Source organism: Colletes latitarsis, chromosome 5 (genome assembly GCF_051014445.1).
Source record: "Colletes latitarsis isolate SP2378_abdomen chromosome 5, iyColLati1, whole genome shotgun sequence".
In the NCBI taxonomy this organism is placed as follows: domain Eukaryota; kingdom Metazoa; phylum Arthropoda; class Insecta; order Hymenoptera; family Colletidae; genus Colletes; species Colletes latitarsis.
In genome coordinates this window covers 30,899,440-30,926,726 of record NC_135138.1, presented here as the reverse complement: position 1 = coordinate 30,926,726, position 27,287 = coordinate 30,899,440, and the positions used below count along the sequence as shown (strand labels likewise).

Genomic DNA, 27,287 nt, shown 5'->3' with positions numbered 1-27,287 from the left:
CTTAATCTGGGGTCCGCGGATTCCAAGAGACCCCGTAGATAAAAGAAAACATACCAATTTTCATGATTTTCTGATGAACCACTTTTGAGATATAAAACAAAACGGAAACTAACATAGATATTTACATTTTTGGATTCCAGTAATCTCAAAACATCAAGAAATGCAGAAAACGAAGATGGGGGAACAAATTTTGACCGACAACAATATTTCTATTTTTTTATATTTAGTAATAATCGGAAAAGTCAAAATGAAACAGAATTTTGTTTGTTAATGGGCTAATTATTCTACAAAAGCAACAGCATTCGAAATGATAAAAAAATTTAGTTATTAGACTGAATCAAATTCTGTAGAGCCCCCTCCCCCCCAGAATAGAGTGGCACGTTCCATCATTCGATATCAGGTCTATTTTATACTTTATCTGTGCTTATCTTTGGATATTTAACACATGCGCCCATGCGCCGCAAGCTGACGTGATAATTTGAGGTGTGTTCGTTAACTGTCAGTGTCATTGGGTTTCAATACATTGTTTTTTTTTTTACCTTTAAAACGTGACAATAAAAAATAATGTCGGAAAGAGATTATGCACCACTCAGTGCTGCTTGTGTACGTTCTCTTAATGATAAACTTTACGAAAAACGAAAAGCAGCTGCTTTAGAAATAGAAAAGTAAGGTTATATATTTTGTTTATTGATGCTTTTACTCACGTTTACCTGTAATAATTTTACCATTATTTGTTATTTACATTTTCTTTCAGAATGGTAAAAGAGTTTGCCGCACACAATAATACCGTTCAAATTAAACGACTTTTAAAAGTACTAGGTCAAGATCTAGCCACTTCACAAAATCCACATACAAGAAAGGGTGGTTTAATAGGCTTGGCAGCAATAGCACTTGGTCTGGGAAAAGATACTGGTCAATATATAGAAGATTTAATTCACCCTATTCTAGCATGTTTCAGTGATTCTGACTTACATGTAAGATATTATGCCTGTGAAAGTTTGTATAATGTGGTCAAAGTAGCAAGGGGTGCTGTATTGCCACAATTTACAGATATCTTTGCAGCACTTAGTAAATTAGCATGCGATTCAGAACAAAGTGTAAAAAATGCTACTGAATTACTTGACAGACTCATGAAGGTAATTAATCTTTATAGAGCACAAAGAGATGCATAATGAAGGTATTTCTCAGAAGTATAATTTCAGGATATTGTAACAGAGAGTGGCCTGTTTGATTTAGTTGGATTTATGCCATTATTACGAGATCGTATTTATACCAAAAATCCATTTGGTAGACAATTTGTAATTGCTTGGGTATCTGTCTTGGATGCTGTTCCTAACATGGATTTTATCATATTTTTACCTGAAATTCTTGATGGTTTATTTAGAATATTAGAAGATCCAACACCAGAAATTAAAAAAGTTACAGATACAGTTCTTGGTGAATTTTTACGTAGTATAAAGTCTAATCCTGGAAGGGTTGACTTTCCTGGAATGATAAATATCTTAATTGCACATGCACAAAGTACAGATGAATTATTACAATTAACAGCAATTACATGGATCAAGGAATTTGTGCAATTATCAGGGCCCCTTATGCTTCCTTATATGTCTGGTATTCTTATAGCAGTTTTACCTTGTTTAGCATATGATGGAGATACTAGGAAATCTATTAAAGAAACTGCAACACAAGTAAACATAAACTTAATGAAATTGGTTACTATGGAAAATACACAACTTGTAAATAATGCCTCTGAAAATAGTGTACAAGTCCGACAAGGTACATTATATTTGTTCAGAGTGTTTATAAATAGTGGTTGCTTATTTAAAAAATAATATTACATCGATTATTTTCAGATGCTAGTCATAATTGTTCCTTAGCAGAAAGTGTAGATTTATCTAGCGTTGTTGAAGTGCTTACTAAACATTTAATGTACATGTCAGTACAAACGAAAGTTGCTGTTCTAAAATGGATTCATCATCTATTCACAAACATACCGCACAAAATGTTTAACCATATCGAAAATTTATTTCCTATTCTAATGAAGTCTTTAAGCGATAATTCCGACGAAGTTGTTCAACAAACGTTAGTCGTAATGGCTGAAATAATTAGTTCGAAATCTCCTGAAGCAGCTACTACAGATTCAAATGCAAAGATGCAGAACAAGTACTTCACAAAATTTATTGTGAATTTATTAAGACTTTTTTCAACAGATAGACACTTGTTAGAGGAAAGAGGAGCTTTTATTATTAGAGAATTGTGTGTGTTATTAAGTGCCGAGGACATTTATAAAACGTTAGCAAAAATATTACTAGAGGAACCAAATTTAAGTTTTGCATGTACAATGATACAAACTTTAAATGTTATATTGTTAACAAGTTCAGAACTGTTTGATTTGCGAAATAAACTTAAAGACTTAGATTCTCTGGTAAGTATTCCTGTATTCTTTATACTTTTAATTTTTGTTTAATTTGTGCATAATTGCAGGAAAGTTGCGAATTATTTAAATGTTTATACATATCCTGGTGTCATAATCCTGTTGCAACTGTAGCATTATGCCTTTTGTCACAACATTATGGGCATGCTTGTAATATTATTAAATCATTGTATCCTTTTTAACAGTACCTGTTCAACCTGTACACTTTAGGCCCGTCTAGACTGACGAGCAATTGTCCGCAAATAGTCCGTGAACAAGCAACGGACAAAACAAGTCTGGAGACTATCAGCAAACAAATAGTGATTTGCAGTTTGTCCTAGGTCGAGAGACAATTGTTCACAGATCGTCTTCGATAACTCCTGACCGGACCGTTGCTAAACAATGCCCTAAATATGGACGCACACGGTCCGCGGACAATTGTTCATCAGTATAGCCGGGCTTTTATAGTGAAAAGACACACGGGATTTCCTGGATCTACCTCCTTTCAACTTTGGCCAGATCGGTCCCGAACGTTGACCAATATCCAATGCATTACAGTACATGCAATTTCCTATTTGATGTTTCTGAACACCAATTTGCTATATTTTTAATATTACTTAACTGAAAATAAATACAGTGAAAACATAGAAGTTACTGTAGAGTTTCTTACAGAAATAGATAAATTGGTACAATTGATTGAGTCTCCAATATTTACCTGTAAGTAGATTAAATTATTTCCTATTAACGTTCGTGTTCATACAAAAATATTTTTCAGATTTACGATTACAACTGCTCGAAAGAGAAGAAAATGATGCCTTAGTGTATGCCCTTTATGGTCTTCTCATGATTCTTCCTCAAAGTGAAGCATATGCAACTTTACAAAAACGTTTAGCAGCAATTCCTCCGACAACAAACTCGATATCAAAACCTGCATCAAGTCTGAAACCGTTCAAGGACGCATTTGATTTTCCCGAATTGTTAAAACATTTTCACATTATTCAAGAACAACATAAAGAGCAGAAACGTAAACAAAGATTAACAAATTTGATAGAGAAAAATACAAATCACACAGATATGTAAATACTCATTTTTATAAATAATAATTTATATAACGGTAAATTGGTGTTTGTATAGATCCATACTTTTTCACTGTATGAACATATTTATATGAACAGAAGTTTTATATTTACCATTTTTTCTACCATAATATTATTACGTACCACAAAATAAAATATAAAGTTATTTGTTACAATTTTTATAGTAAATAATTTATTTTTTCATTATATTAAATAAATTCTGGATATTAGTAAACGTTGAGTATCTTAACAGTTTTAACTAATATAAAATATGCTTTTATTGGTTTTGTATATACATTGCAAATACAACCAAACAAAATATGCGTTATCACTTTTTACAATTAATTAATACTTGTAATATGCCTGATAAAAAAAATGATTTATATTTTTTATATTATACGATTTGTTTCGGCAAATATTTTCAGTTGAAAACAATATCATGGGGAAAATATTAATTTACACGGAAATGTTAAAAGTGGTGGATAATGTTATGAGTGTAACAATTCACTTAAGTGCTCTCTACATTACTCGTGTTCTTATATTATCCACTCTCTAAACTTATTGTACATGATGTCAGTCTTGCTCTCATAAATGTAAAGAAAATGGTATTAATTAAAAGATGAATTGCTAAAGTGATGTATATACCGAATCGTCTGTATCCTCTAGACCGTCAAGTGTTGACAAACGATCAAGTTGATCTATAAGTTGTCCATTTCTATATAAAATCATTGCATTTCGTTCTTGCGCAACGCAAATATTTTTCCATACTTTTGTACTTTCTTGAGCAGGTAAATTAGTTTTTTCAATAGTTTTTAATTTTCCTGGAAATCTGTCTATTAAATGTAAAAAGTTCTCATATCGTTCTTTACTTTCGTGCGATAAACGATATGAATATGTTTCTAATATATGTTCGTAATTGCCTACATCCTTATCTAAAATTTGAGTTTGTAAGAAGACTGTTTGTGCCATTTTATACCAATCAGCAACACATTCGGATCGACTTATCATCGAGGGTGTACAAAACGTTTCAAGAAGATTCTTTATTCTTTGACCTGTTTCTGTAACCTAACAACAAATGGCAAAATTAACAAATATTTTTTGTATATTTTATTTTCATAGGTGCACATTACGTTACATATGCTTTGTTTAAAATACCTTTATTCGTTCTAGAACATGAAATTGCTCATCGTTATACGTGAGACTGCGTGTAGCTCTGTCTCTTAATAAATGTTGCCAACCATCTCGTAAACGATCGACCAAAGTAGCTGCTTTTTGTGTTGCTTTATTGGCCCATGGACACCATAATCCGCGAATAATATTATCCCATTCACCACGTAAACTACCTTCTTTTACATACCTGTATTTCAAATAACAAATACATTCTTATGTAAATTACTTGAAACACAACTCTTAACTATAGAAGAAGTTAAAAAAGTAAATGTTATGTAAGTATATGATGCAAATTTATTACCTCTGATGAAGCTGTACTACCGCGGGCGCTAATTCAGTTAGAAGTTCTTTACTCTTTAAATCTAGCTCCTTTTTCCAATTTTTTATTTCTAAACTATTTTGATTGCCTAACTTCCTGGAAATTTGCCGAGCGAGATTTTCGCTTCTTTCCACTGCTATTGCTGTATCTTCTACAGCTTTCGTGAATTCTTTGCAATGCTGGCATTTCTCTAACAATCTTGTAAGTTCCATTGAAACAAGTCCACTAAAAGCCTCTATTGCATCTTGCGACAACTTGCTACACAACACCAATTTATCAATTCTTCTTTTGCACACATACCCAACCGAACAAGCTACTTTTGCTTGACTTGCATCATTTTCTACTGATACCAAGTTTGCAAATACTGGGAATTTAGGTAATTCTGAATCCACTGGCAAAACGACATTATTATTTTCCTTGGAGAACACCATCAATGGTTTGTCTTCAGATGTGTTTGGGTAACCTTTCCCAGGAGTGGAATCTTCAACAATGTTTGTTAAAAATGCATCTCCAAAAAGGAATATCTGAGCATATGGAGCAATGTCAGTTTGGTTTTGAACATGTAATTGAAGTGCTGTCAATTTTTCTTCAGGATGTAAGAAAACTTTTATTAAGCTGCCTTTGTGTACATTAAATATATGTATACGTTTTCTGGAAAGAGTGTCTGTGACTTCAGTAAAAAATCTGTCAAAGCTCCATATTTTCTGAGGATCAACTTCTAGTAAGCCAGCTAATAATGGAGTTACAATTATTTTTAAACCAACACTTAATTGACAGTTTTGTGGCAATTCTCTACCCCAATTTATAGGTCCATTTTCTGAAGTCTGTACACCTGATATGACACCAGAGGCTTTATTTGTAGTAATATAAAACATTGTCTCTTTATTTCTACGCCCACCAAATGGTCTAAATGGTAAATTTCCTGTAGCAACGTGATACAATGTTACACCTATAGACCACAAATCTACAGTTGCTCCAAATGTCTTTCCAACTGGTTTACGTAAAACTGCACGTTCATATATATCTGGATGCAAGTATTCTTCAGTACCATAAAGAGATACAAATTGCTGATCTTCTTGTAATTCTCTAGCAGCTCCAAAGTCAGTAAGCTTATAAATTGTACTACCATCATCAGCAATAAATTTCATTATATTGCCTATGAAAGAAATTTTACTGTATCGTTATATGACAAAATATCTATTAAATAAATGATTTAAAAAAACATTACATTACTGAATTATTTATTCTCACACCTGGCTTTAAATCTCGATGTACTAAATTATTATCACGTAAATGTTTCATTCCAGCTGTTAAATGTTCTAAGACTAACAAAAATTCGTTTTCTGCTAGTCCGTAAGTGTTTTCTGGATCATCTAGAATGTTGAAAAGACTGCCTCCTGTGCAAAGTTCCATAACAATCACAGTACCACGACAATCTTGTTCCTCTTCGATTGCCAATAATTGAACAATATTTTCATGATTTACTTTTTTAAGAACTTCAAATTCTCGCATTTGTACATCGAGCGGGCGCATATGACTCAGCTGATTGAAAGTTTTAACTGCGACGGGTTCTCCATTACTTTTATTTACACCTTGAAAGACTGCACCAGTTGCACCCTTGCCAAGAACACTAGTCGTGCACCAGACGAAATTCGCAGATCCGCGTAGAAAAGACATTTTATACCTTTTCGCAGTCCATGCAAGATTCGTATTTTTGTAAGTTTGACAAATGGCTTAACCTTCTTTGTAACCAACAAATTTCAAAGATTCCGTGCTCGTAAGAGTTTGCATGTGTTGCGCATCTTTGAACTTTCTACTGTTCAGAATTATTTGAAATCATTTCATAATACATTACATAAAAATGTATACAAGCAATTAATGTACACTGTTCATAACATCACTAACGTACAACGTACGTTTACGTCGTACTTAGCCTTGTCGGCGTGGTTCACATTGTGTGGACTGGACGAACTTTCGAATAAACTATAGTTCATAATCCATTTTAATCAGGAACGTAACGATGTTTTGAAGTTTCCAAATTGTTTCTTATGTATCACTACATTGTTACAGGTTTCATCAGAAATACTTCATAGTCGATACTTGGAAAACTAAACACCATATTATACATTATAGGGTGATTCGTTCGTCAGTAAGCTTGAAAGATTGTCGCCGCCTAAACGCATCAATAAACTTGCGTTTGTATACAGGGTGTTCGGCCACCCCTAGGAAAAATTTTAATGGGAAATTTTAGGGGCTAAAATAAGACAAAAATCAAGAATACCAATTTGTTGATTAAGGCTTTGTTAAAAAGTTATTAACATTTAAAGTTGCGCCTACAGATAGGCAATCTGTGTACAGCTGCGTGCGCGGCGATAGTGGTTCTCACACACAAACTGTAAGACTGTCGATACGTCAGTAAGTAGAGTTTCTCATGCTGAGTGAGAACCAGTATCGCGCGCATGCAGCTGTACGCAGGTTGCCTCTCTACAGGCGCAACTTTAAACATTAATAACTTTTTAACGAAGCCGCGATCAAAAAATTGGTATTCTTGATTTTCGTCTTATTTTAGCCCCCAGAATCTCCCATTAAAATTTTTCCCAAGGGTGGCAACACTCCGTATAGTCTCTCTTGATGAAGACTATGTAATTCAATCACTGTTAATATCACCGGCTGGCAAGAACGTTCCACAACGATTTATTGTTTTTCTCGGTATTTGAATTAACGGATTTTCGCCTTTAGTTTACAGAGAACACCAACGATGCAACAGTGATAAGAGCTTCTTCATCGACAAATACTATGTATATACAAATATTGATGCGATTTTAGGCGACAGAGTCCATCGGTGAGCGAATCACCCTATATTATTAAGCACATACGAATCTATAAAAGTTCTAATTTTTTTTAGGATAATAAATTTCAATCCTTTTACGTATCTAAGCACTTCTGCCTTATGTTCGACGAGATACCGAAAAGTTCTCAAAACTTTTCTACGAACATACTAACGATAACCCGTAATAAGTTTCTTGATGACACAGGGTCACTGAAGAGAAGATACCAAACATTGAATCATCGCAGTATCATCGACGTTAACCCTAAGCGTCCAGCCTGTGACAATCACGGGCTGGCCTACGCACTCACGTTGCTCAGCTCGTAAATGACACGGGCTGACGCTGGTTGGTTTGTGTATTTATAGGCATATGATTCAGAAAGTTTTGCATCCTTTTTACCATACTTATTTTATTTTAACACGCAGAAAGAAATCTTGAATAAAGAAATCGAGGATCGATATGGTTTTGTTTATATTTGAAACCTCCGGAGTCAGAGGAATATGTGTCAGTATAAACATTTGATATATTAATTCGAAGAATCATTAATAACAAGTGTTACATAAAGTTCGGGGAAATTTTCTTGATGAGAGGCGCATAATTCGAAGATGTCGATGATTACAATTTAAATACCAGAAGTTTTACATTGTTTTTCTTTTTACCATTCGACGTCTAATCAATTCTTCGAATGTGAATGCTTCAAAGGTCAATCACGCAAAATAGGAGGGAAATCGTTTGGCGCGCATTACGTTCTAATCGGTATCAGTGGAAACGCGTTACCCTTCTCCTGACAGATTCAGAGGGTTAATAAGAGGGACCGAACGAATATCGTGGTTTCAGTCTGCGCGCAGCGTACAGCTACATTACGTGTATCGGCGTTCTTAAATGTTCTCGACGTTTTTATTACACAGGAAACGATATTCAACGTTTAATCAACAGTTTGACCAATTAACTCGAACTGTTCGCCAAGCATGTTCGCACGTAAAGTTTTTCTGAAATAAATACCGGGAACAGTGTGAACATTCCGGAACGATTTACGATGGATAAATTGGTGTTTTTGGTGCTGCTTGTTTGTTCAGTGGCACTTTTTCATTCCCATGGAAGCGATGCGACTGCTGTTAATCGGTAAAAACCGATAGTTGTAACGTACTTAAAGCATTGTTAGATATTAACGCGAGTACTTAATGATAGGAAAAGTGTTATTAGATCCTAGCCGTCAATTTTCATGAAAAGTGTGACTGGAAATATTTGATGTTCTGCTACAGCTACATAGAACGTTCTTTGCGATGAGAATTGACGACGAAGGAATCATTGTAACGGGGCATGTTAGTTTTCGGTAGAAACGTAGTTGTGTGCACGCTAAGAAAATAAAAAATGAAGTTAATCGTTCCGTGACCGGATTCACACGTAGAATATCTATCACTTCGATCTATGGCTCGTAAGATAAACTGTGGTACAAGAAAAATACTACGAAAGGAACTCTTAGATGTAACTAACGGGAATATAAAGTATATACTATGTTGATAACACCCAGTTTCAACTTACGAAAAGACTTGGCGCTTATTTCAATTTTTATACGACACAAGATGCTGTACCTATTAACACATTACCGACGGGAAACGAGAATTCTCGTTTTAACTAAATCGTAATAAAAACCCTCTGTTGGTAATGTGTTAAGTTTCAATAAATTGCTCGAGTGAAAAATTAATAATATAAATCTTTAGTTATCTTTAGTTTATCATGCTTTTATGAATGTATATGCAGTCAAAAACATAGTGTATTTTATTATTCCAAAGATATCCAGGAGCGTCTTGTACGATACTCCACTAGCTAATATTATTGGTAATTTTACATGTAAAATCATTAATATTATTAGCTTGTAAAATATCGTGCAAGAGGCCCCAGATTGTGATTGAAAACATTTACTATTTTTTTTATTCGATAACGATATTAAATTTCATAGTTTGAATGACCAGTGAGGATTTATGTTATTAAAAAATACTGTACCGTGTCAACATTAATGACGATCATTAAGGGATTTATGGTACTCTTGTAATAGATAATTGAGGTACTCTTGTAATAGATAATGTGGTTTTTGTGGTTACAACGAGAAACGATCGAAATTTTTAAAAGATATCGAGCGATCCGTTGTCGGTTATAAAAGTTTACAGTTAAACCGATCCGTTTCATTGCATCGGTCGGATGATAAAGTTCGGTACGCGTTATCGTGTACATATCTCTGTTGATTATAATTTGTTTTCAGGGGCTATGTGTTCACGATGCCAAAGTGGCTTTTAGCCGGCGAAACCGAAAGAGGATGTCTGTCTTTGCATAATTTAGAGCCACCAGCCCATGTTCTACTCATATTATTGTCTTTGAGAGCGGGACAAGAAGAGGAAGTATTGGCTAGTACCAGCGCTGTTATAAAAACAGGTAAACGAAGTGTTATTATACAGGGTGGTCGGCCACCCCTGGGGAAAATTTTAATGGGAGATTCTAGAGGCCAACATAAGACGAAAATCAAGAATACTAATTTGTTGATTGAGGCTTCGTTAAAAAGTTATAGAAACATTTCCGATCACACAGTATATTTTCGGTAAAGAATTTTTTTCTCGAAAGAGCGTAGGATTTCAAGGGTATGTGTATTGACCAAAAATAATTGCAATTGACCCCTACAATCAAAAATAATTTTTTTAGAACGATTTGAAATTTTTTAATTTCGTCCAAAGATTTGTCCAACTTCCGGAATTTTGTTCTCGAAAGTGCGTAGGATTTCGAGGGTATGTCTGTTCACCAAAAATGATTGTATTTGACCCCTGCAACTAAAAATAATTTTTTTAGAACGATTTGAAATTTTTTAATTTCGTCGAAAAATTTGTTCACCTTTACCTTTTTTAACGAAGCTTCAATCAACAAATTGATATTCTTGATTTTCTTGATTTTCGTCTTATTTTGGCCTTTAGAATCTCCCATTCAAATTTTTTATTACAGATAAGTTAGAACAGAATTTATAAAAAATAGAAGATAATTATTTTTTTCTGGATTAGTGTTGAAATTAGGTGCACTTATCACTGAAGTCAAAAGATACGTGTTGTTCTTAATACACTAGACGAAAGATGATCCATCGATAGTCTTAATTTCAAAAGCTTCGGTGCAACTAAGTAAAATTATTAACGTCCTTATTAACATTATAGTAATGATATTTAATTGTTACAACAACAGTTTCTCTATACTTCACGATTGTATCCAGACCTTTGACCTCTTGTTATGTACATAATGAACGCGTGTCCTTTCCGTCTTGTTTCATCGGTATCGCTCCGATAAGATGTTTCCACCAATAATATGCATATGGTATTTTATTCACGTGATATGTCTGAATTCCTGTTGCTTTAGATTTTGCTTCTATCGTACGAAATGCAATTTTGTGGCGCGAAAAGTGCGGCAAATGAGGTTCTTTTGTTTCGATCTCATATACGCGACAGGTAATTCTCCTTCGTCTTGAATTTTTTTTCTTTTGCACAAATAAATCACAGTTTGCGTATACATTTGCAATGTTTCTTAACAGATGTTACTATCACGGAAACGATTAAACAGTGATCAATCGTGGATAATGTAACATTTATTATTTTAAGAAATATGGCTTTGTTTTCGTTAAAAATCGGATTTGAAAATTCGTGGAGCACACATGTACTGTTTGGGTACTTCTACTTGTGTTACGTAAATGTTGTCAATAGTATAATTTCCTTTTCATCAAAGAGGAAAAGAACTATTCGAGGAATTAAAGTTGGGAAATCCATTTGAGAATTTCTTGACGTCTTTTTAATTCTCAGAGTTCTGAGTACTCAACATTTTTAACGAAGCGCATAATCGCGACACTAAAAGTTACTGCGATTAGTTATGATTAATGAATCGGTCAACTTCAAAAACGGTAATCCCAGATTACAACTCGCGAAGTATTCAATCTTAAATAATTTATTGTAATTGCAGTAACCAATAAATAATACGTAATTCACCACACAGAAACTCCAATAGTTGTAAACTTTTGAATGACTTCAACGTCATTAGGAATGCTATCAAGTAATAATTACAGTAATTGTACGTAATAATTTGGATAAATGTTTAAAGTAATGTTAAAACGCGTGTACGGTTCAATGAAAATGAATGGAAATAGATAAAAGAACTCATTCTGTACACAACGCACTAAAAAGATGCTTTAAAATGTAAATGTTAAAAATTGTTATCTGCGATGATAATTAATCCAAGCATACTCGACTACATATATATTGCATTTTCCTGCTAATACGAGCTAAACTGGATATTTAGAAACATAATTAACATAAAAATTATTAAAAACAAACGAATCAGCCTATAAAAATAACTAAAAACTAAATAGTATATCCTTATTGTATTGGTTAAAAATTAAGATTGCGTGTTGCACAGATTCGAGACCGACATAATTATTTCCAGACTATTCCTAATAGCAATCAAGACTTTTTCTGTCTTGTTCCGATCCACAAGCCGTGTCATCGGCTAATCGAGTGGAATATTGTATGACTCCATAGGCTGAGTCGTCGACCTCGAATGTACTAAAGGTTTTATGCAAAAGTGACCCACAGTTCATATTTTGGTATCCTTATTTACATTTTGAGAGGGCCACGATTCGATTAAACGAATCATTAAATTTCAGTAGCAAATTTTACTAAAACCTCGAGAGCCCTTAGAATTGCAATTACATTCTAAGTTTTTAAATATAATTAAACACTGCCTAAAAGGAAATATATTTATGTCTAAAAAATTTCTATTCAATTTAAGTAGTCGATAGTTCCCGTATTTTATCACTCAAATTGTTATACATTGTTTTTTTAAAACAACGAACAAGAATAGATGTGAATATTTTGAAATTTACTTGTACCAAAAATGCTTGTTACTTGACTCGCAGGTAAAACTAGGTTATTATTACAAATAACAAATCTAGACAACGATCATAAAGGGTAGTGCAGTAGTGGACGTTCTACTGTACAAATATCAAATTGCGATCCCTTTTTCCCCCGTTTTTGTTTTTCGTTTCTCCCGTCGCGTCGGTCTTTTCGTCTCGTGTCGGGCTCTTTAAACAAATCGTAAATTGAAATTGTCGTCGCTTCCTGTGGGGGAACTGAATTGGCCGACTCCCTCTCTGGAGGGGAAATAAGCAATCGCTGGAATACATGGGAAACCCATTTACATTGTTATGCGCGGGGTGAACAACGAACATTGGCCGTTTAACTCGATCAAGGTCCGACTTCGCCGAACAAATATATCTGATGTGTCACTAAATGTACATACGTACATCTTGGAGCGATGGAAGTGTTTGTAACATTGTAAACGTGATAGTATTTGGGGGCATGCACGGCTGTAAATTGCAAAATGATATCGTTTATTTCTAAATCGCATCTAAAAGAACATTCGACGAGATATTACAAAATTACGCTGCTATTGTCGCGCTCGCAACCCTTGCGCTACAGAGACGCGTACACGGTCAACGTCCTGCGATCCATAAAAATTATCCAATATTATAAAAAAACCAAATTTCCTTCGGGGGAAGTCCCACTTTTGACGCCATTACTACGACGCGTTCATGCACGACCTTGACGCGGCACATCGAAATACAGAGATACAATAATGAAAATATTTATTTATTCAAAGGCAAACTGTCACTTACGTAATTTTTGCTGCCCCGCGAGCGACTTTCTTTCCTTGTTTATTGGTTGTCCTGTCTCAAGAACCAACATCTGCCGATCTTTGTATCTGTAAATACCCAAATATACATTAATAACATTAAACATCATATACAACGATATCGATCTTTTTTCATAATTTACATTTACAGTTTCCCGGGAATATTTTTTTGATTTGTTCTTTTTTATTTGAGAACGGTACATCGATTACCAACAAACGTACAGCATAAATGCTATAATTTAAAATAGTATTAAAGTAGTGTGACGTAATTCGTATTTCTTAACTTTTTAATTATTTCTTAAAAGCGTCATTTATATAGAGCACTCTTAACGAGACCGTAATCTTCACAGTCGTTTAATTAGTACGCATTTGTAAGAATGACAATTAGCTAAATCGACACACGGTCGGACAGCCTTCTTGGTAGCAATTTGTCGATTAAGGGCATCCTTTTGCACGAATGCAGTTACGTCAATTTGACAAAAAGGGAAGATTATTAGTGTAAACGCTGATAGAAAGATATTTATGTCGTTAAAGTGGATTTCAGATTTGACAAATCTGCAATTAATTTCGAAACAACAATTCAAATAATACAATATGTTCTCTTACAGTTTCGTAAGATTAATTACAATGTCTTATATTACGAAATTACTTTGTAATTATTATTTGCAAACAAAGCAGTGACTAGAGATTAATTTTATTATTGTTATAATTGTTTCGCAACAGGCGTAGAAACATGTTTGGAATTGGACGTACCGTCGACGAAATATCCGAACGCGTTACTTCGACTGAAGATCAAATTGGACAAACGACCCGATTACGTGATCGAGTCGGAGAAAGAAGTCTACATCGAGCACGATTCTTTGATCACTTTCGTGGAAACTGACAAGCCAGTTTATAAACCAGGTCAGGATGTTAATATCAGAGTCCTGATGCTCAAGCATGACTTGAAACCGTGGAAGAAACAGGTGATTGGATCAATCATGAATCGTTATTAAATATAATCGTATAAAAATCATTAACGTTGACAGATTTGTCAGGACATTCTTTATTTATGCGATCGTTTGCTTATAGATCCCAAAAATATGGATTGAAAATCCGTCGAATGTGAGGATAGCACAATGGACGAACGTAAGCACGGAAACTGGCATGGTGCAGTTGCAGTTCCCTTTGTCAACGGAACCGAGCTTGGTAAAAGTTTCATCTAATCATAATAAGGAACAGAAATAAAAAAGATCGCATAAAATTAGATTTCGCGTGGAGTGATTCCAAAATGAGAAATTACTAGGTCCAAAGAGACTACTTTTATTGGTGATAAATGTCCTTGCGTAAACTTTGCTAGTCGAATTATAAAACGATATTCGTTTGTGTCCGACAGGGGACCTGGAATATAAAAGTAGAAAAGAAAAGATCGCATCCCCAAACGATTCACATGACCACGTTCGAAGTGAAGAAATACGTTTTACCGAGATTTCAGCTGACGATAAATTCGCCTGGTTATATTCTGGCCGACGCGGTGGACGTCACTTGGAACATTTGCGCCAAGTAATTGTTGCATTTTTATCACGCTATTTCGATACTCGTTACGATATACTACGGTTTCGGTTCTAAATCACCTGGTGAATAACATTGCAGATACAGTTACGGCAAGCCTGTTAAAGGTACTCTATTTCTGAAATCAACCCCGCAAACGCCAAGTTGGAGAAAAAAGCACAATCTGCCGGAAATACATTACGGGACCGAGGTAATAAATAATTTTATTCTTCGTGCTGCACACGTATCGACTATCAGACTATTCATGGACAAATAAATGTTTCAGTTAGACACGCGGAACGGATGCACCGAATACGTTCTTTCCGGAGCGGCTCTTGGCCTAGCTCGTTGGGAAGTGGCACCTAACAATATTGTTCTCATAGCGAATTTCACGGAAGCCGATACTGGCGTAGTAGAAACAGCGATTAGTCGGACAATGGTGATGCATCAGGCTTTGAAACTGGAATTCGCCTCTCACACGCATAAATACTTCAAACTGGGATTGCCCTATCACGGAAAGGTAAATTTCTTGTTGCGTCTAAACGTCTCGCTTCTCCTAACATTTATTTCTACTAAATTATACAGTACGAAAGTGCCGTTTTGAAAAATAAAATCTTATTCTATCATTATTTTTGCCCAACAGTTACGAGTTTTACGACACGACGACACTCCGGCCCCGAACGAAAAAATTCAGCTTTGTTTAAAAGTACGCGGAAAGGACCAGATGCTTCGCGTTGTGGTGGAATGTCGCAATTTCACGTCGTCTACAGACGGTTTTATCGATTTTATTGTACCGCCACCGAATAAAAATATTGTTCTATTGAGTTTTGTCGCCACCGGTGTCGATTACCCAACAAAATATTATTCACCGGACAAACGCTGGAGGGTAAGTACTACGTATACTGTGAATTGCCTAAGGCAGAAGTCTAAAAAATTCCTATCCTAATATTTACTTCAAAGGGGTAAATATGTCGGAACAAGTTATTTACTTTTCAATATTTTCGACCATCTATTCCATTTTCTAATTACGAACAAGTACAATGTGTTTCATTTTTCTAAACTCTGTTAGGTGTTTATGGATCAACCTTCAGCGCAGATCGACGTAAACCCTTGGTACTCTCCGTCTGATAGTTACTTAGCAGTAGCACGAGGTTATCAACCAATAGAATGCGGCGAGAAATATTCTTTCAACGTAATGTACACAGTTCCTTCGAACAGCATAGTCAACAAGTCCATTTCTTTCCATTACTCCATTAACTCGAAAAACGATCTCTTGATATATGGCCACGTGAAGCACAAACCTACCCAAGACACCATATTGAATTACTCGGAATTTCATAATCTTTTAGGCGCTGTCAACTCTCTAACCAATAATACTGACCAGGGCACCGACGTGCATAGGTACATTTTATAAATTCATTCGGTTATTGACTACTATTATTTATTTATTTCCTCCTACCACTTTTATCCTTTCTACTACCTCCTATGTTTCTATGTTATCCTCCCCCAATGCCTGCTTTGCAACTCGTTTCTTTGTACAAGATCTTTATTCTGATTATCGCTCTTCAGTCTACAGAAATGATTCTTAAAATGAGTACTGTACGAAAAATGAACATACCAATCTCGGATCGATGTTCATTTTAAGAATCATTACTGTATCGCCCTGTTCCTCGATGCCTTCCATAATACCTTTCTTTCCAGACTGCTCTTATGTTCAAATTTCGATACTATTTTCTGATACTATACTCCCAACTCGTATTAAAATACACGTTTGCTGTTTCTTCGTATTAGGTTTCCGTTAAGCGTTAAAGTTACACCAAGCATGGCTCCCATGTCGGAGCTACTACTTTATTACGTGCGACCCGACGGCGAGATCGTTGCTACCACTTACACGATCGAGGTTGGCCACTGTTTCGAAAACAAAGTGAAGACCGCGTGGCACTCGGATGTTCGAACACCAGGAGGCCGCACTCAGTACCACGTAGAGGCTGCCCCTTGGTCTCTTTGTGGCATTTCCGCCGTCGACAAGTCGACCCTCTTTTTGGCTGGATCGAAACCTAATCTTGTCGACGCTAGCCAAACGTTTGACGAATTAAAAAGGTTTCACCCGCCATCAGAAACCCTTCCAATCGAGTCATGGGCCAACTGCAAACGTACGTTTCCACGGTTGGGTCGAAGACAAGATCTAACTGTTTATTAAATAATCTATACTAAGCTTCGACGTAACTTAATAACATACTTGAACCACTGATCGTCATACAACAGAGTATGAATTTCTCATGCCTGCTAAACAGATTTCTTTTTCTCGATCCGACTATAATTATTCGCGACATCAGTATAAAAATATAATATAACTGATCGTCGAATCTGAATTTATAGCAACAGCAACAGCAACAGCAACAGCAACAGCGGACGAATCGATGAGAAAAATCGATCATTTGCCGTTTATGCCATTAAGAGATTGGATCGGGAGAAAACGAAGAAGCGTGGTCAAGTACAATAGCGGCGTTAACTATGTGGATGCTATACAAGCTTTTGATGTAAGATACCTTTCGCGGGGATTCATACTCTGTACCTAGAGCGACCAACACATTTTGTTCATACTAGCGTTACAACGGAATTAACACGGTACATTTACTACCCTTTTTATCCGCAGGATTTTGGTGTTGTTGTAATGAGCGACTTGGTATTAGAAACACGACCTTGCCCGCTGTTCTTCAAGGACCACTCAATGTTATTACCACGGCATCAAGTGCAGATGAATCGAGATGGTATAGACGTGTCGGGTAAGAACTCGTTAATTTGTTTAATTAAACAAATCCAAGCTCTTTTGGCTGCTTATAGAGTATCAAATAAAAATTGTACCGATTAAAAAAAAAGTTGCTTTTAATAATTGTAAATGCTAAGAACTCTAGACACAATTCATTATTCTTACAGACGTGATGAGAGCACTGCAGCCTACTGCTTTTCCGTTGATAAATTATGTGCTTGCGGCTTCGGACATGAATCCCGAATTAGGATACATCGACCAAATACCCGATCAGACGGCCACTCTGAGATCGTACTTTCCTGAAACGTGGTTATGGGAATTAATACCAACCGAGTGAGAATTATTCATTCTTTAAAAGTACAATTTTCATGTCTTCGCTGTACTTATCGAAAAAGAATAATAATATAATTATTTGAGGTTTTATAAGCTATGTGACATTCTACGTTCGTCTTTCTAGCGCGATAACTGCTTTGTCTTTAAAAGGGAATGCCACGCTAGTAACTTAAAAAGAATCGATGTTTTAGATTTTCTAAAAGATTGAAGTTTCAAAAATGTTCTCCTGAAATTGTATTTAAATCGAACAAGAATTGATAAAAGCTATAGGAATTTTCGTGGAGCATTTTTCATTGGTAAGTTTCCGACCAAAGTAGGATGGACACTTAATTCTCCGTGGGCAACTATACAGGGTGTTCAGCCACACCTGGGAAAAATTTTAATGGAGGATTCTAGAGGCTAAAATAAGACGAAAATCAAGAATACTAATTTGTTGATTGAGACTTCGTTAAAAAGTTATTAACGTTTAAAGTTTCACCCGTACTGAATTTTTTTCTCAAAAGTGGGTAGAATTTCGGGGGTATGTCTAATGACCAAAAATGATTGTAATTGACCCCCGCAACCGAAAATAATTTTTTCAGAATTAATTAAAAATTTTTTTTTTTCGTTGAAAAATTTAGGCACCTACCCCTTGTCGATTTTTCTTAAAAATTCGTTTTTCATTTTTAATAAATTTATTTGACGTCCTACAAAAAAGTTGTCTAATACTTTTCTGTAGGTACCCATGAGCTTTACTTCAGAAAAAAGTTTCATTGAAATATATTCACAATTGTGGGAGTTATGGCTGTTTGAAAATTGGACCATTTTTATGGGGTTTTTCTCATTTTGCGGGGTCAAGGACCAACTTTTCGAATATTTTTGCGATTTGTACATATTCTCCATCAAAATACGCGTAGTTTGCTTTTTTAAACGTTAAAATCGTCCAATCCGTTCAGGAGTTATGACGTTTTAAAGATTCGCATGAAAATTCGAGCAAACATTTCTGGCCTCAAATTAGATTTTCGGTATGGAATTTTTTTCTCGAAAATGCGCAAGATTTCGGGGGTATGTCTGTTGACCAAAAATGCTTGCAATTGACCCCTTCAACTAAAAATAATTTTTCCAAAACGATTTGAAATTTTTTTTTTCCGTCGAAAAATTTCACACCTTTTCGAATTTTTTTCTCGAAAGTGGGCAGGATTTCGAGGGTATGTCTAATGACCAAAAATGATTGTAATTGACTCCCGCAACCGAAAATTTTTCCAAAACGATTTGAAATTTTGGAATTTAATTGTTAATAACTTTTTAACGAAGCCTCCATCAACAAATTGGTATTCTTGATTTTCGTCTTATTTTGGCTTTTAGAATCTCTCGTTAAAATTTTTCCCAAGGGTGGCTGAACACTCTGTATTTTTTTTTCGAAAACAATAGCGATTTTTGTATCGTTTTTGGCTTCGAAAAAATCTGCGTATACATATTCTGAGATGCTTATTGGAAGCCTCTAATTTATTATAATTTACAAATATTCCGGGTCACTTAATAGATATGTAGGAGACATTCATTTCTTCAAACTATTCTAGGCATCTTAGGTCCAAATAGATAAAAATGTATGCTATACGGACGTCAAGTAATTGTAAATTGAACTGTCTCTTACAGGGAAGAAGGCAAAGTTACAATGGACCTCGTGCTACCACACACCATTACCGATTGGGTTGGCTACACAACGTGCATTTCACCGATACATGGTCTCGGAATAGCACCGCCAACCACCATAACAGCGTTTCAGTCATTCTTCCTTGACTACAGTTTACCGTACAGCGTGAAACGCGGGGAGCTGTTGCCTCTGAAAGTTTCACTTTTCAATTATATGCAACACAGATTACCTGTAAGATGACCAACTGTCAAACTATAATTCCAGAAATAGTTAAGATTCTGCTAACACGAAACCCATTGATGCACAGGTAACGATAAAATTAGAAGGCGCGCCAGGACTCGATTTGCTTTTCGCATATCCCAGGGCTTCGTTTTGCGTGAAACCACGGGCCAGCGTTGTTCACGAATTCGTCCTTAAGCCACGCGTTATCGGAGAAGTTAATATAACAGTTTCTGCTTCCTTAGATCCTGATTACGCTGATCCTTGTGGTCCAGACACTTTGATATTTACACGGTAATTAAGAATAAGTAAATTGTGTGCAGACACACGGTCGATGGAAGAGACATAGCATTTTATCGAGGGATTATTCGTTCTCAGAAATCGTAGACCCACTTTCAAATTCATATCAAATAAAATCACAAGTGATATATCATTTTAAATGATGAAATTGCCTAAAATCAGAAATACAGTACCTACAAAAACGACAGTTTCCTTTTTCAAAACTTTTTCACTTAAAATCATGGACACGTGCAATTAAATAAATTCAGCGCGAAGATAAAAGTACGTTTGGGTAGAGAAACATAATGAGCCAGAAATTCGAGAGACGTAAATAACATGGATAATATCATGTTAGTTTAAAGAGTTAATTGCTATTCTTCCAACGACTAGACCAGTGTTTTCCAAAGTAGTAGGCGTGAAAGAAAACCTTATTAAATATACCACTTGCCTCATTTAACAAATGCCCACATCCCTACATTTTAGTTCAAGAAAATGATACAAAATACGTTACTAGAATTTTCGTAATTTTTCATTTTGTATCGTATTATTTGCAACGTAAAATGTAGCAAATATTACTTATGCATTAGTGCGAAACTTTCATAAACATTTAATTTTGCCAGAGGCTTTCGGTAAATAATTTTTCATATTGGACGAGTAAAAGATTTCAATCGATCAAAATCACTAAAAACAATTCAATTTTGAATTATATTGCAAACACAGTCTAACAATCTATAATGATTTACAGTCTAAATATATAAATAAATAAGTGGACAGAACACAAATTTTTTTGTTTTTGAAACTTTTAAACGACGCGCCTTGCGTGACCATTAATTACTATGTGATATTAACTTTTGCTTTCAAGGGACGTTATCGTGAAGCCGATTCTCATCCTGCCAGAGGGTTTCCCCATGGAAGTGACGAAATCATCGTTCATTTGTCCAAAGGATTTCAACGACGATTCAATGATCGTGTGGGATCTAATGTTGCCTGAAAATGTGGTGCCGGACAGTGGAAGGGCTTACGTCAATTTAGTAGGAGACATTTTGGGACCGGCGCTTGAAAATTTGAACAAACTTGTACGATTACCAATGGGCTGCGGTGAACAAAACATGGTACTTCTTGTTCCAAATATTCACGTGATAAGATATTTAGACGGCGTTGAAATCAAGAACCCTTCGCTTCGAGCGACGGCTATTAAAAACATGGAGAAAGGTATGCCTGCGCATTTTATAATTAAACATTTTAGAAATACGTTTAAAATTAAAATACCATTCAAGTTGAAAGTAATCGTTCTTGTCTTTTGTTAAACGAAGGATACCAGAGAGAACTGAATTATAGACATCCGGATGGTTCCTATTCTGCGTTTGGACCGGACAGCCTAGGAGATGGAAGCTCTATATGGTTGACTGCATTTGTACTGAAATCATTCGCTCAGGCTCGAAGTTTGATTCATATCGACGAGCGTGAACTGAAATTATCAGTCAAGTGGATCGTGAAGCAGCAATTGGAGAACGGTTGCTTCCCCGTAATAGGCAGAGTTTTCCACAAAGAGATGAAGGTTTGTCAAACCGTCCTTCTATTACTCGTTATGTTTAGAACTATATTCTAGTCAGACGCTTTTGGAAAATTGAGCTTTTTACATTTACAAAATATACACCTAGAAGAAGTTTATTAAACTATTAATTAATCAGGCAACTGTTTGTATTACAGGGTGGCCTTCAAGAGTACGACAGTTCATCGTCAGCGCTAACGGCGTACATTCTGATCTCTCTGTTCGAATCTAGAGTTCCCTTGTCAGCATCTCTTATCAATAATGCCATGTATTGCTTGGAAAAGGGAATGGCTAATAGTAACAATCGCCCTTATACTTCTGTTCTCTCCACGTACGCGTTAGCCTTGCTGGAGCATCCGATTGCCAATTCCAGCATGAAGGCGCTTATGGATCGCGCCACGGAACACAATGTACGAATGGATAAATTATACGTTGAACAATTCAGCCGATTGATTTACTAAACCGGGATTTGAATCTTTATTCTTTTGAAATATTTTTTTAAAATAGTACGAAACCAATGTTTGTACCGTAGAATCTACTTTGGTGGGAGGACAAAACTAAACCTTCCTTGAGCCTGAGCATCGAGATGACAGCATACGCTATTCTTACGTTGGTAGAACTAGGTGGTGCAGAGAATATGGTTCATGCTTTAAAGGCTGTACGTTGGATGTCGAAGCAAAGAAACGCTAACGGTGGATTTACTTCTACGCAAGACACGGTCCTCGGTTTAGAGGCCCTAACAAAATACGCTATGGCTGTGAACAGCAATGCCACCGATTTGTCGGTCCTCGTGACCGCAGGGGAAGTAGATCACGTCTACAGGATGAATAACGACAACCGTATGGTCCTCACACAGATTCGTTTACCCGTTTTACCGACCATCGTCGAAATTTTCGCGGAGGGCGAGGGCTGTGTGCTTGTACAGGTGAGATAAATACATACTTGCGTTATATTAATAATGTTATTCGTTATTAAACGACAATTGTCGCGTTTCGAAATGTTTACTTCGAAATATAAATTTCATACTAGAGCAACATCAAATACAACGTCGCGCATGCTACTGGTTCCGATGCGTTCGAGCTTTTAGTGGCTGCTCGCTCCGTGGACGAATGCGCGGTGCAAGAGATCACGGTCTGCGGCCGATATAAATTGGTAGACGAAGAAAGTAACATGGCTCTAATCGAAATTGGAATGATAAGTGGTTACGTGCCGGACCGAGCTAGCCTGCACACGTTATTAGGAGTACCATCGACAAGTAAATACATTTGGATTTCTACTATGGTACAGTAGTTCCTCGTTTTAACCCATTCAGTCTAAACTACGAGCCTGACTCGTAATGCATGACTTAAACCAAAACGCGTTACTACGAGTCAAAGGTAATGTGGACAGTTACGATTAATTTTAGCTTATCGTTATACTTTAAACAATGTTTTTATTGCGATCATTAATCAATAAATTAAAATGAAATACGCAATATTTCCTGAATCGTCCCAATATAATACTTGAGAATTCAGTGCAGGCAAAAATTGAGCTTAAATATTAAAACATAAATTACAGAAGTGAAACGTTTTGAGGAAGACCACGACGTCGTTACCATTTATTTCGACAAGCTGACTGGGCAAAAAACCTGCATTTCATTCACGGTGATAAGGGAAACCGTTGTCGATTTGCTCGAGCCAGCGAACGTAAAATTGTACGATTACTATCAACAGGAATTAACAGTATCCAGCGTAAGTTTGAACAACTCTGCTAAATCGACATACAAAATAACAGACAAAGGATAAGCAACGATAGTTGTAACGAATATGACGTAACACCTTTCAGAACTACAATTTCTCTCCGACTTGTAGCAGCGCGGATCCTAACAAGGAACCACCGACACCGGAAGTGATTTTAACGATCGATAAGTCATTATCGCAGGAAGAACATTTAAAGAGCGACGCGCCGATGGAAAAGTCGGCGAAAAGTGAAACGGCAGAGAAAGACGGCGATAAAATAAACAATAGAATCGTCGAGGCGAATAGCAAATCTACATCCCCGAAAGAGCCAAACTTAGCCAACAAGCTGCAAGACGACGAGGCGAGCAGAAGAGAGAAGCTAAGGGACAAAATCAAAGAAGCATCGATCACTGGAGTACGTTCCAAAATTGACAATGTACCGTTTGTGGAAAATTCAAATCCGAAAGTTAACGAGGACGACATAGACTCCGTCGCACACGTCCGCACTACTAACGACAACAGCATCGTTGTTGATAATTCGAACAGTGAGTAGCAAAAAGAGAAAAGGGGACAGCTACCTTTCAAGTAAAAATAGAAATGTTTCTTCTCTGTGAGAAGTTTCTCTTGTATCTAAATATGACAACAAGTTCTGTTAGTTCCACAGGTAGAATCCGGAAGTGGTTTGATGATGCCTGATGAACCAGACACAAATCACAATCCCAATTTTGATACTAACATAGGAACACCGGATAACACAGAGAATCCATCTACGAAAGAAACAGAAGACACAGACACCCCAGGAAACCCATCTTTCGTCATTGTGAATCATGAACTAGAAACTCCAGAAGGAGTTGAAGGACCAGTACCAGTTTATGCAAAACCAGATACATTTGATTATAAAACAGAAACTACTGATGCGACGTTGATGCCAGAGATGGAAAATCAAAACATCTCGCAGGTATATCAATGATCAATTAGTATACTTATGATTGATGTTAAACGGTTCTTCGTTGCCTTGATTCTCACCATACTTATTTCTTTCTTCTTCTTCTTCTTTTTCTTCTCTTTGTAGAAATAAGGGGAATCCAAAGTCGTCCCAATTGCTTGAGGTTTTCTTGTCTTTTGTTACATTTTTTGTTGAAAATAACATCCTTAGATATTGCCACTTTATTTTTCATGGGATCGTAGTCTATAATTCTTGTAGTCTTGATTATAACCTAAAAAATACATCTTCTACAAGATTTTGAAACATCTACCGCTGTTTCATTGAATTGGACGAAAAACTGGCTAATATCTTTGCCATGATTGTGGTATCGGAAACATTTTCACCGATATCTCGTAACCTTTTAGATTAAATTTCAATTTTGCTTATGTGTTGAACAATTGTGTCGTCCTGTACCATTCGATGTTCATGAAGTTTGGTCATCAAGGTTAATTTGTTCAATTCAGTATTTTGTTTATGAATCGAACATAATTTATCCCACATACCTTCAGCAGAGCTGCATGCAATGAGCAATTCAAGCTGCTTCTCAGGCATCAACTCTGGCATCGTTTTTTATTCACGTTTTTAAAACGGTTTCGTTTCCTGCGGCTTCATTTGGTTTTGCTTCGATACCACTAACGATGGCAAGTAGTCCATCGGCTATGAGAACCATTTTAACTTGAAATTCGTTTGAAAATTCGTATCGTCGAATTTTATGATATTCCCCGCGTCTATTTGTTCCAATACAGAGTAGAGCACGCTTAAAAGAAAGTCCCATCTGTCGCATCACAAGAGCGCCCTGTACGGATAATAGTTTAAGCATTGAAAGCGCGGTAATTTCAAATAAAAGTTCATACATAAAAAAAATAAATAAAAGAAAACAATAATAGCTTATTAACGATTGACATTTGTATCTCCTATGCTTTGAATCAATTGAGATGATGCCTGTTTTACTTGTGTTAATAATTTCTTATAACGTTCTCCAAAACGAATTTTGTTCTGCAACATTTATTAAGAAGGGAAACTCTCGAACCCGGAAATTCTGATTTAAATGAATTTTTGTGCAAATATAGAGTATAATGAAATGCAAAGAATAATTTTTTTTTCCTGCCATCGTTCGCTTTGAAGCAATGAAATCAGCTCTTAACTTTATAACGTAAAAGTAAAAACAGTTCAATTTTGTATGCTCTATAACACTATTGAAAAAAAAATTATTTGCAACTCATTATTTATAAACAAATTGATTTTTTTGTTATTTTACGTATATAATGTTAATCCTAAGAGATAGAAGCAATTATACAAAAAATTTATCATTTTGGACGATCCATCGAAATATAAAAGAATATAATTTTAATTATAAGTTGAAAAATTGGATTTTGTCCATAAAATCTCGCTTTTCAGACCACTGTGCGTTGTAGGATTACTTATTATTAATAAAAGCAACAAAAATTGCGAAAGCAAAAAGCTAAAATGTCGAAATGTTCTATGAGTTATGATAATTTTTTTTTTTTTTGCAGGAGTCTGATAACCGAGTGAATAATATTACAAACAGCGAGGCGCACGATGCGTGTAAGTAAATGTATTTTACAATCTACACAACAGTTACACGTACAGATATTAGTAGTTTTCACATTACATTTTAATTTAGCGCCAACGAATGTGAAACAGTCTTGTCCTGTATGCATCGACAAATTACCGTCGGATTTCAGCAATGTTTATTGCTCGGCGAGTAGCGCTGTTAAAGTAGCAATCAGACGATTGAGTAGAGCGAGATTGTTGCTGGATTTACATGCGTCCCGGGAAGTTCGACGTCTTCGTGCCACTGTAGAGTTTACTTTAAATCCGAACTGCTCCTGTTCACCGTTAAATTCTCGTACGTATTCATTGTAAATATTTCACGACATATCGATGGCAAAACCACCATATCAATATACATGTAACACGTACACTGTTTTACAATATCTTTATAAAAAAATATTCCCTCGCAGCTGGAAGTCTGGCGTTAATAGTAAACAAGGACAACGACTTTCTCGCATCGGGGGATCACAAACAGACACTGAACAATTCGTTTTCAGTATACGGATTACCATCAGTAAGTGGAGTGCCCCATGAAGTAACAGAGGCACGATCTGCGTGTTCGAATCAAATGAAAAATCAGTCCATTTACGTGGATCCTCCTGTCGGTAGTTGAACGCGCCATTTTAATATTTAATATGCAAAGCATTGAGAACGGTAAAATACTCGTTGTGTTTTGTGAAACGCCAGTAAGCTGTTTTTAGAAACTGCTTTGGAAAATTGGCCTCGTTCGTAAACTTCGATCATAAAGATACGCTATTTGTAAACTTCGTGCAGGGTATATACATAATTCCTTTTTTTTTTATCTACAAATATGTCAATCAATTATATAATTAATGATAGGATAAGCTGTATAATCGCGTGGTACGCATGAAAATATAGAAAAAGAGTTATTACCCTTGTCGCAAATAAATTGTCACGAGGGAATGATCGTTCTAATCGAATCGACGAAATTGTAAATAAAGGCGAAACACGCTTTCGACGCGACGGTAATCGGCAAACTGACTTTTCTTTCTGTATCGGCGAGAAAACACGCAAGAAAGCGAATATCATGTTTTTTGTTGCACTTTTTATTTATTATCTTTGTATCTGATCGCTACTGAAATAATTATTACAAATTAACAATCACCTTTCGAACTGTACTACATTAAATATTATTTTATTACAATGGATTTACG

At 35.7% G+C, this 27,287-nt stretch overlaps 3 protein-coding genes across 9 annotated transcripts; 2 read left to right on the top strand and 1 right to left on the bottom strand.

Annotated features, from left to right (window-relative positions):
• Positions 1-525: 525 nt before the first annotated feature.
• LOC143341955 (protein VAC14 homolog) lies at positions 526-3,532 on the top strand. The gene is made up of 7 exons (XM_076765394.1): positions 526-665; positions 755-1,136; positions 1,203-1,776; positions 1,854-2,425; positions 2,485-2,603; positions 3,051-3,130; positions 3,189-3,532. The coding sequence occupies exons 1-7, from the start codon at positions 565-567 to the stop codon at positions 3,491-3,493; spliced, it is 2,133 nt and encodes a 710-aa protein (XP_076621509.1). The 5' UTR covers positions 526-564; the 3' UTR covers positions 3,494-3,532.
• On the bottom strand, positions 3,059-25,551 carry Ikkepsilon (I-kappaB kinase epsilon). 4 transcript variants are annotated; one of them, XM_076765392.1, is made up of 8 exons: positions 25,041-25,551; positions 24,579-24,769; positions 13,502-13,587; positions 6,232-7,086; positions 4,961-6,134; positions 4,645-4,846; positions 4,135-4,554; positions 3,059-3,352 (listed from the first exon to the last, which is right to left on the bottom strand). In XM_076765392.1, the coding sequence occupies exons 4-8, from the start codon at positions 6,653-6,655 to the stop codon at positions 3,347-3,349; spliced, it is 2,226 nt and encodes a 741-aa protein (XP_076621507.1). In that variant the 5' UTR covers positions 6,656-7,086; positions 13,502-13,587; positions 24,579-24,769; positions 25,041-25,551; the 3' UTR covers positions 3,059-3,346. The 4 variants fall into 4 exon arrangements, with proteins under 4 accessions (XP_076621507.1, XP_076621503.1, XP_076621505.1 ...); XM_076765388.1 differs by lacking the exon at positions 3,059-3,352 and having other exon boundaries at positions 3,743-4,554; positions 25,041-25,550; XM_076765390.1 differs by lacking the exon at positions 3,059-3,352 and having other exon boundaries at positions 3,743-4,554; positions 24,579-25,550.
• Positions 8,583-27,281, top strand: LOC143341951 (alpha-2-macroglobulin-P). Of its 4 annotated transcripts, none has more exons than XM_076765382.1 (26): positions 8,587-8,928; positions 10,067-10,236; positions 14,242-14,483; positions 14,590-14,706; positions 14,894-15,060; positions 15,151-15,259; positions 15,335-15,568; positions 15,692-15,934; positions 16,118-16,449; positions 16,840-17,201; positions 17,440-17,588; positions 17,705-17,852; positions 17,998-18,151; positions 19,787-20,015; positions 20,092-20,297; positions 21,145-21,494; positions 21,596-21,840; positions 21,993-22,244; positions 22,367-22,759; positions 22,864-23,089; positions 23,392-23,564; positions 23,659-24,097; positions 24,209-24,510; positions 26,052-26,103; positions 26,183-26,407; positions 26,523-27,281. In XM_076765382.1, exons 1-26 carry the CDS (start codon positions 8,843-8,845, stop codon positions 26,723-26,725), a joined length of 5,808 nt encoding a protein of 1,935 aa, XP_076621497.1. In that variant the 5' UTR covers positions 8,587-8,842; the 3' UTR covers positions 26,726-27,281. The 4 variants fall into 4 exon arrangements, with proteins under 4 accessions (XP_076621498.1, XP_076621497.1, XP_076621496.1 ...); XM_076765381.1 differs by having other exon boundaries at positions 17,428-17,588; positions 17,705-17,834; positions 17,986-18,151; XM_076765380.1 differs by having other exon boundaries at positions 17,428-17,588.
• Positions 27,282-27,287: the final 6 nt, after the last annotated feature.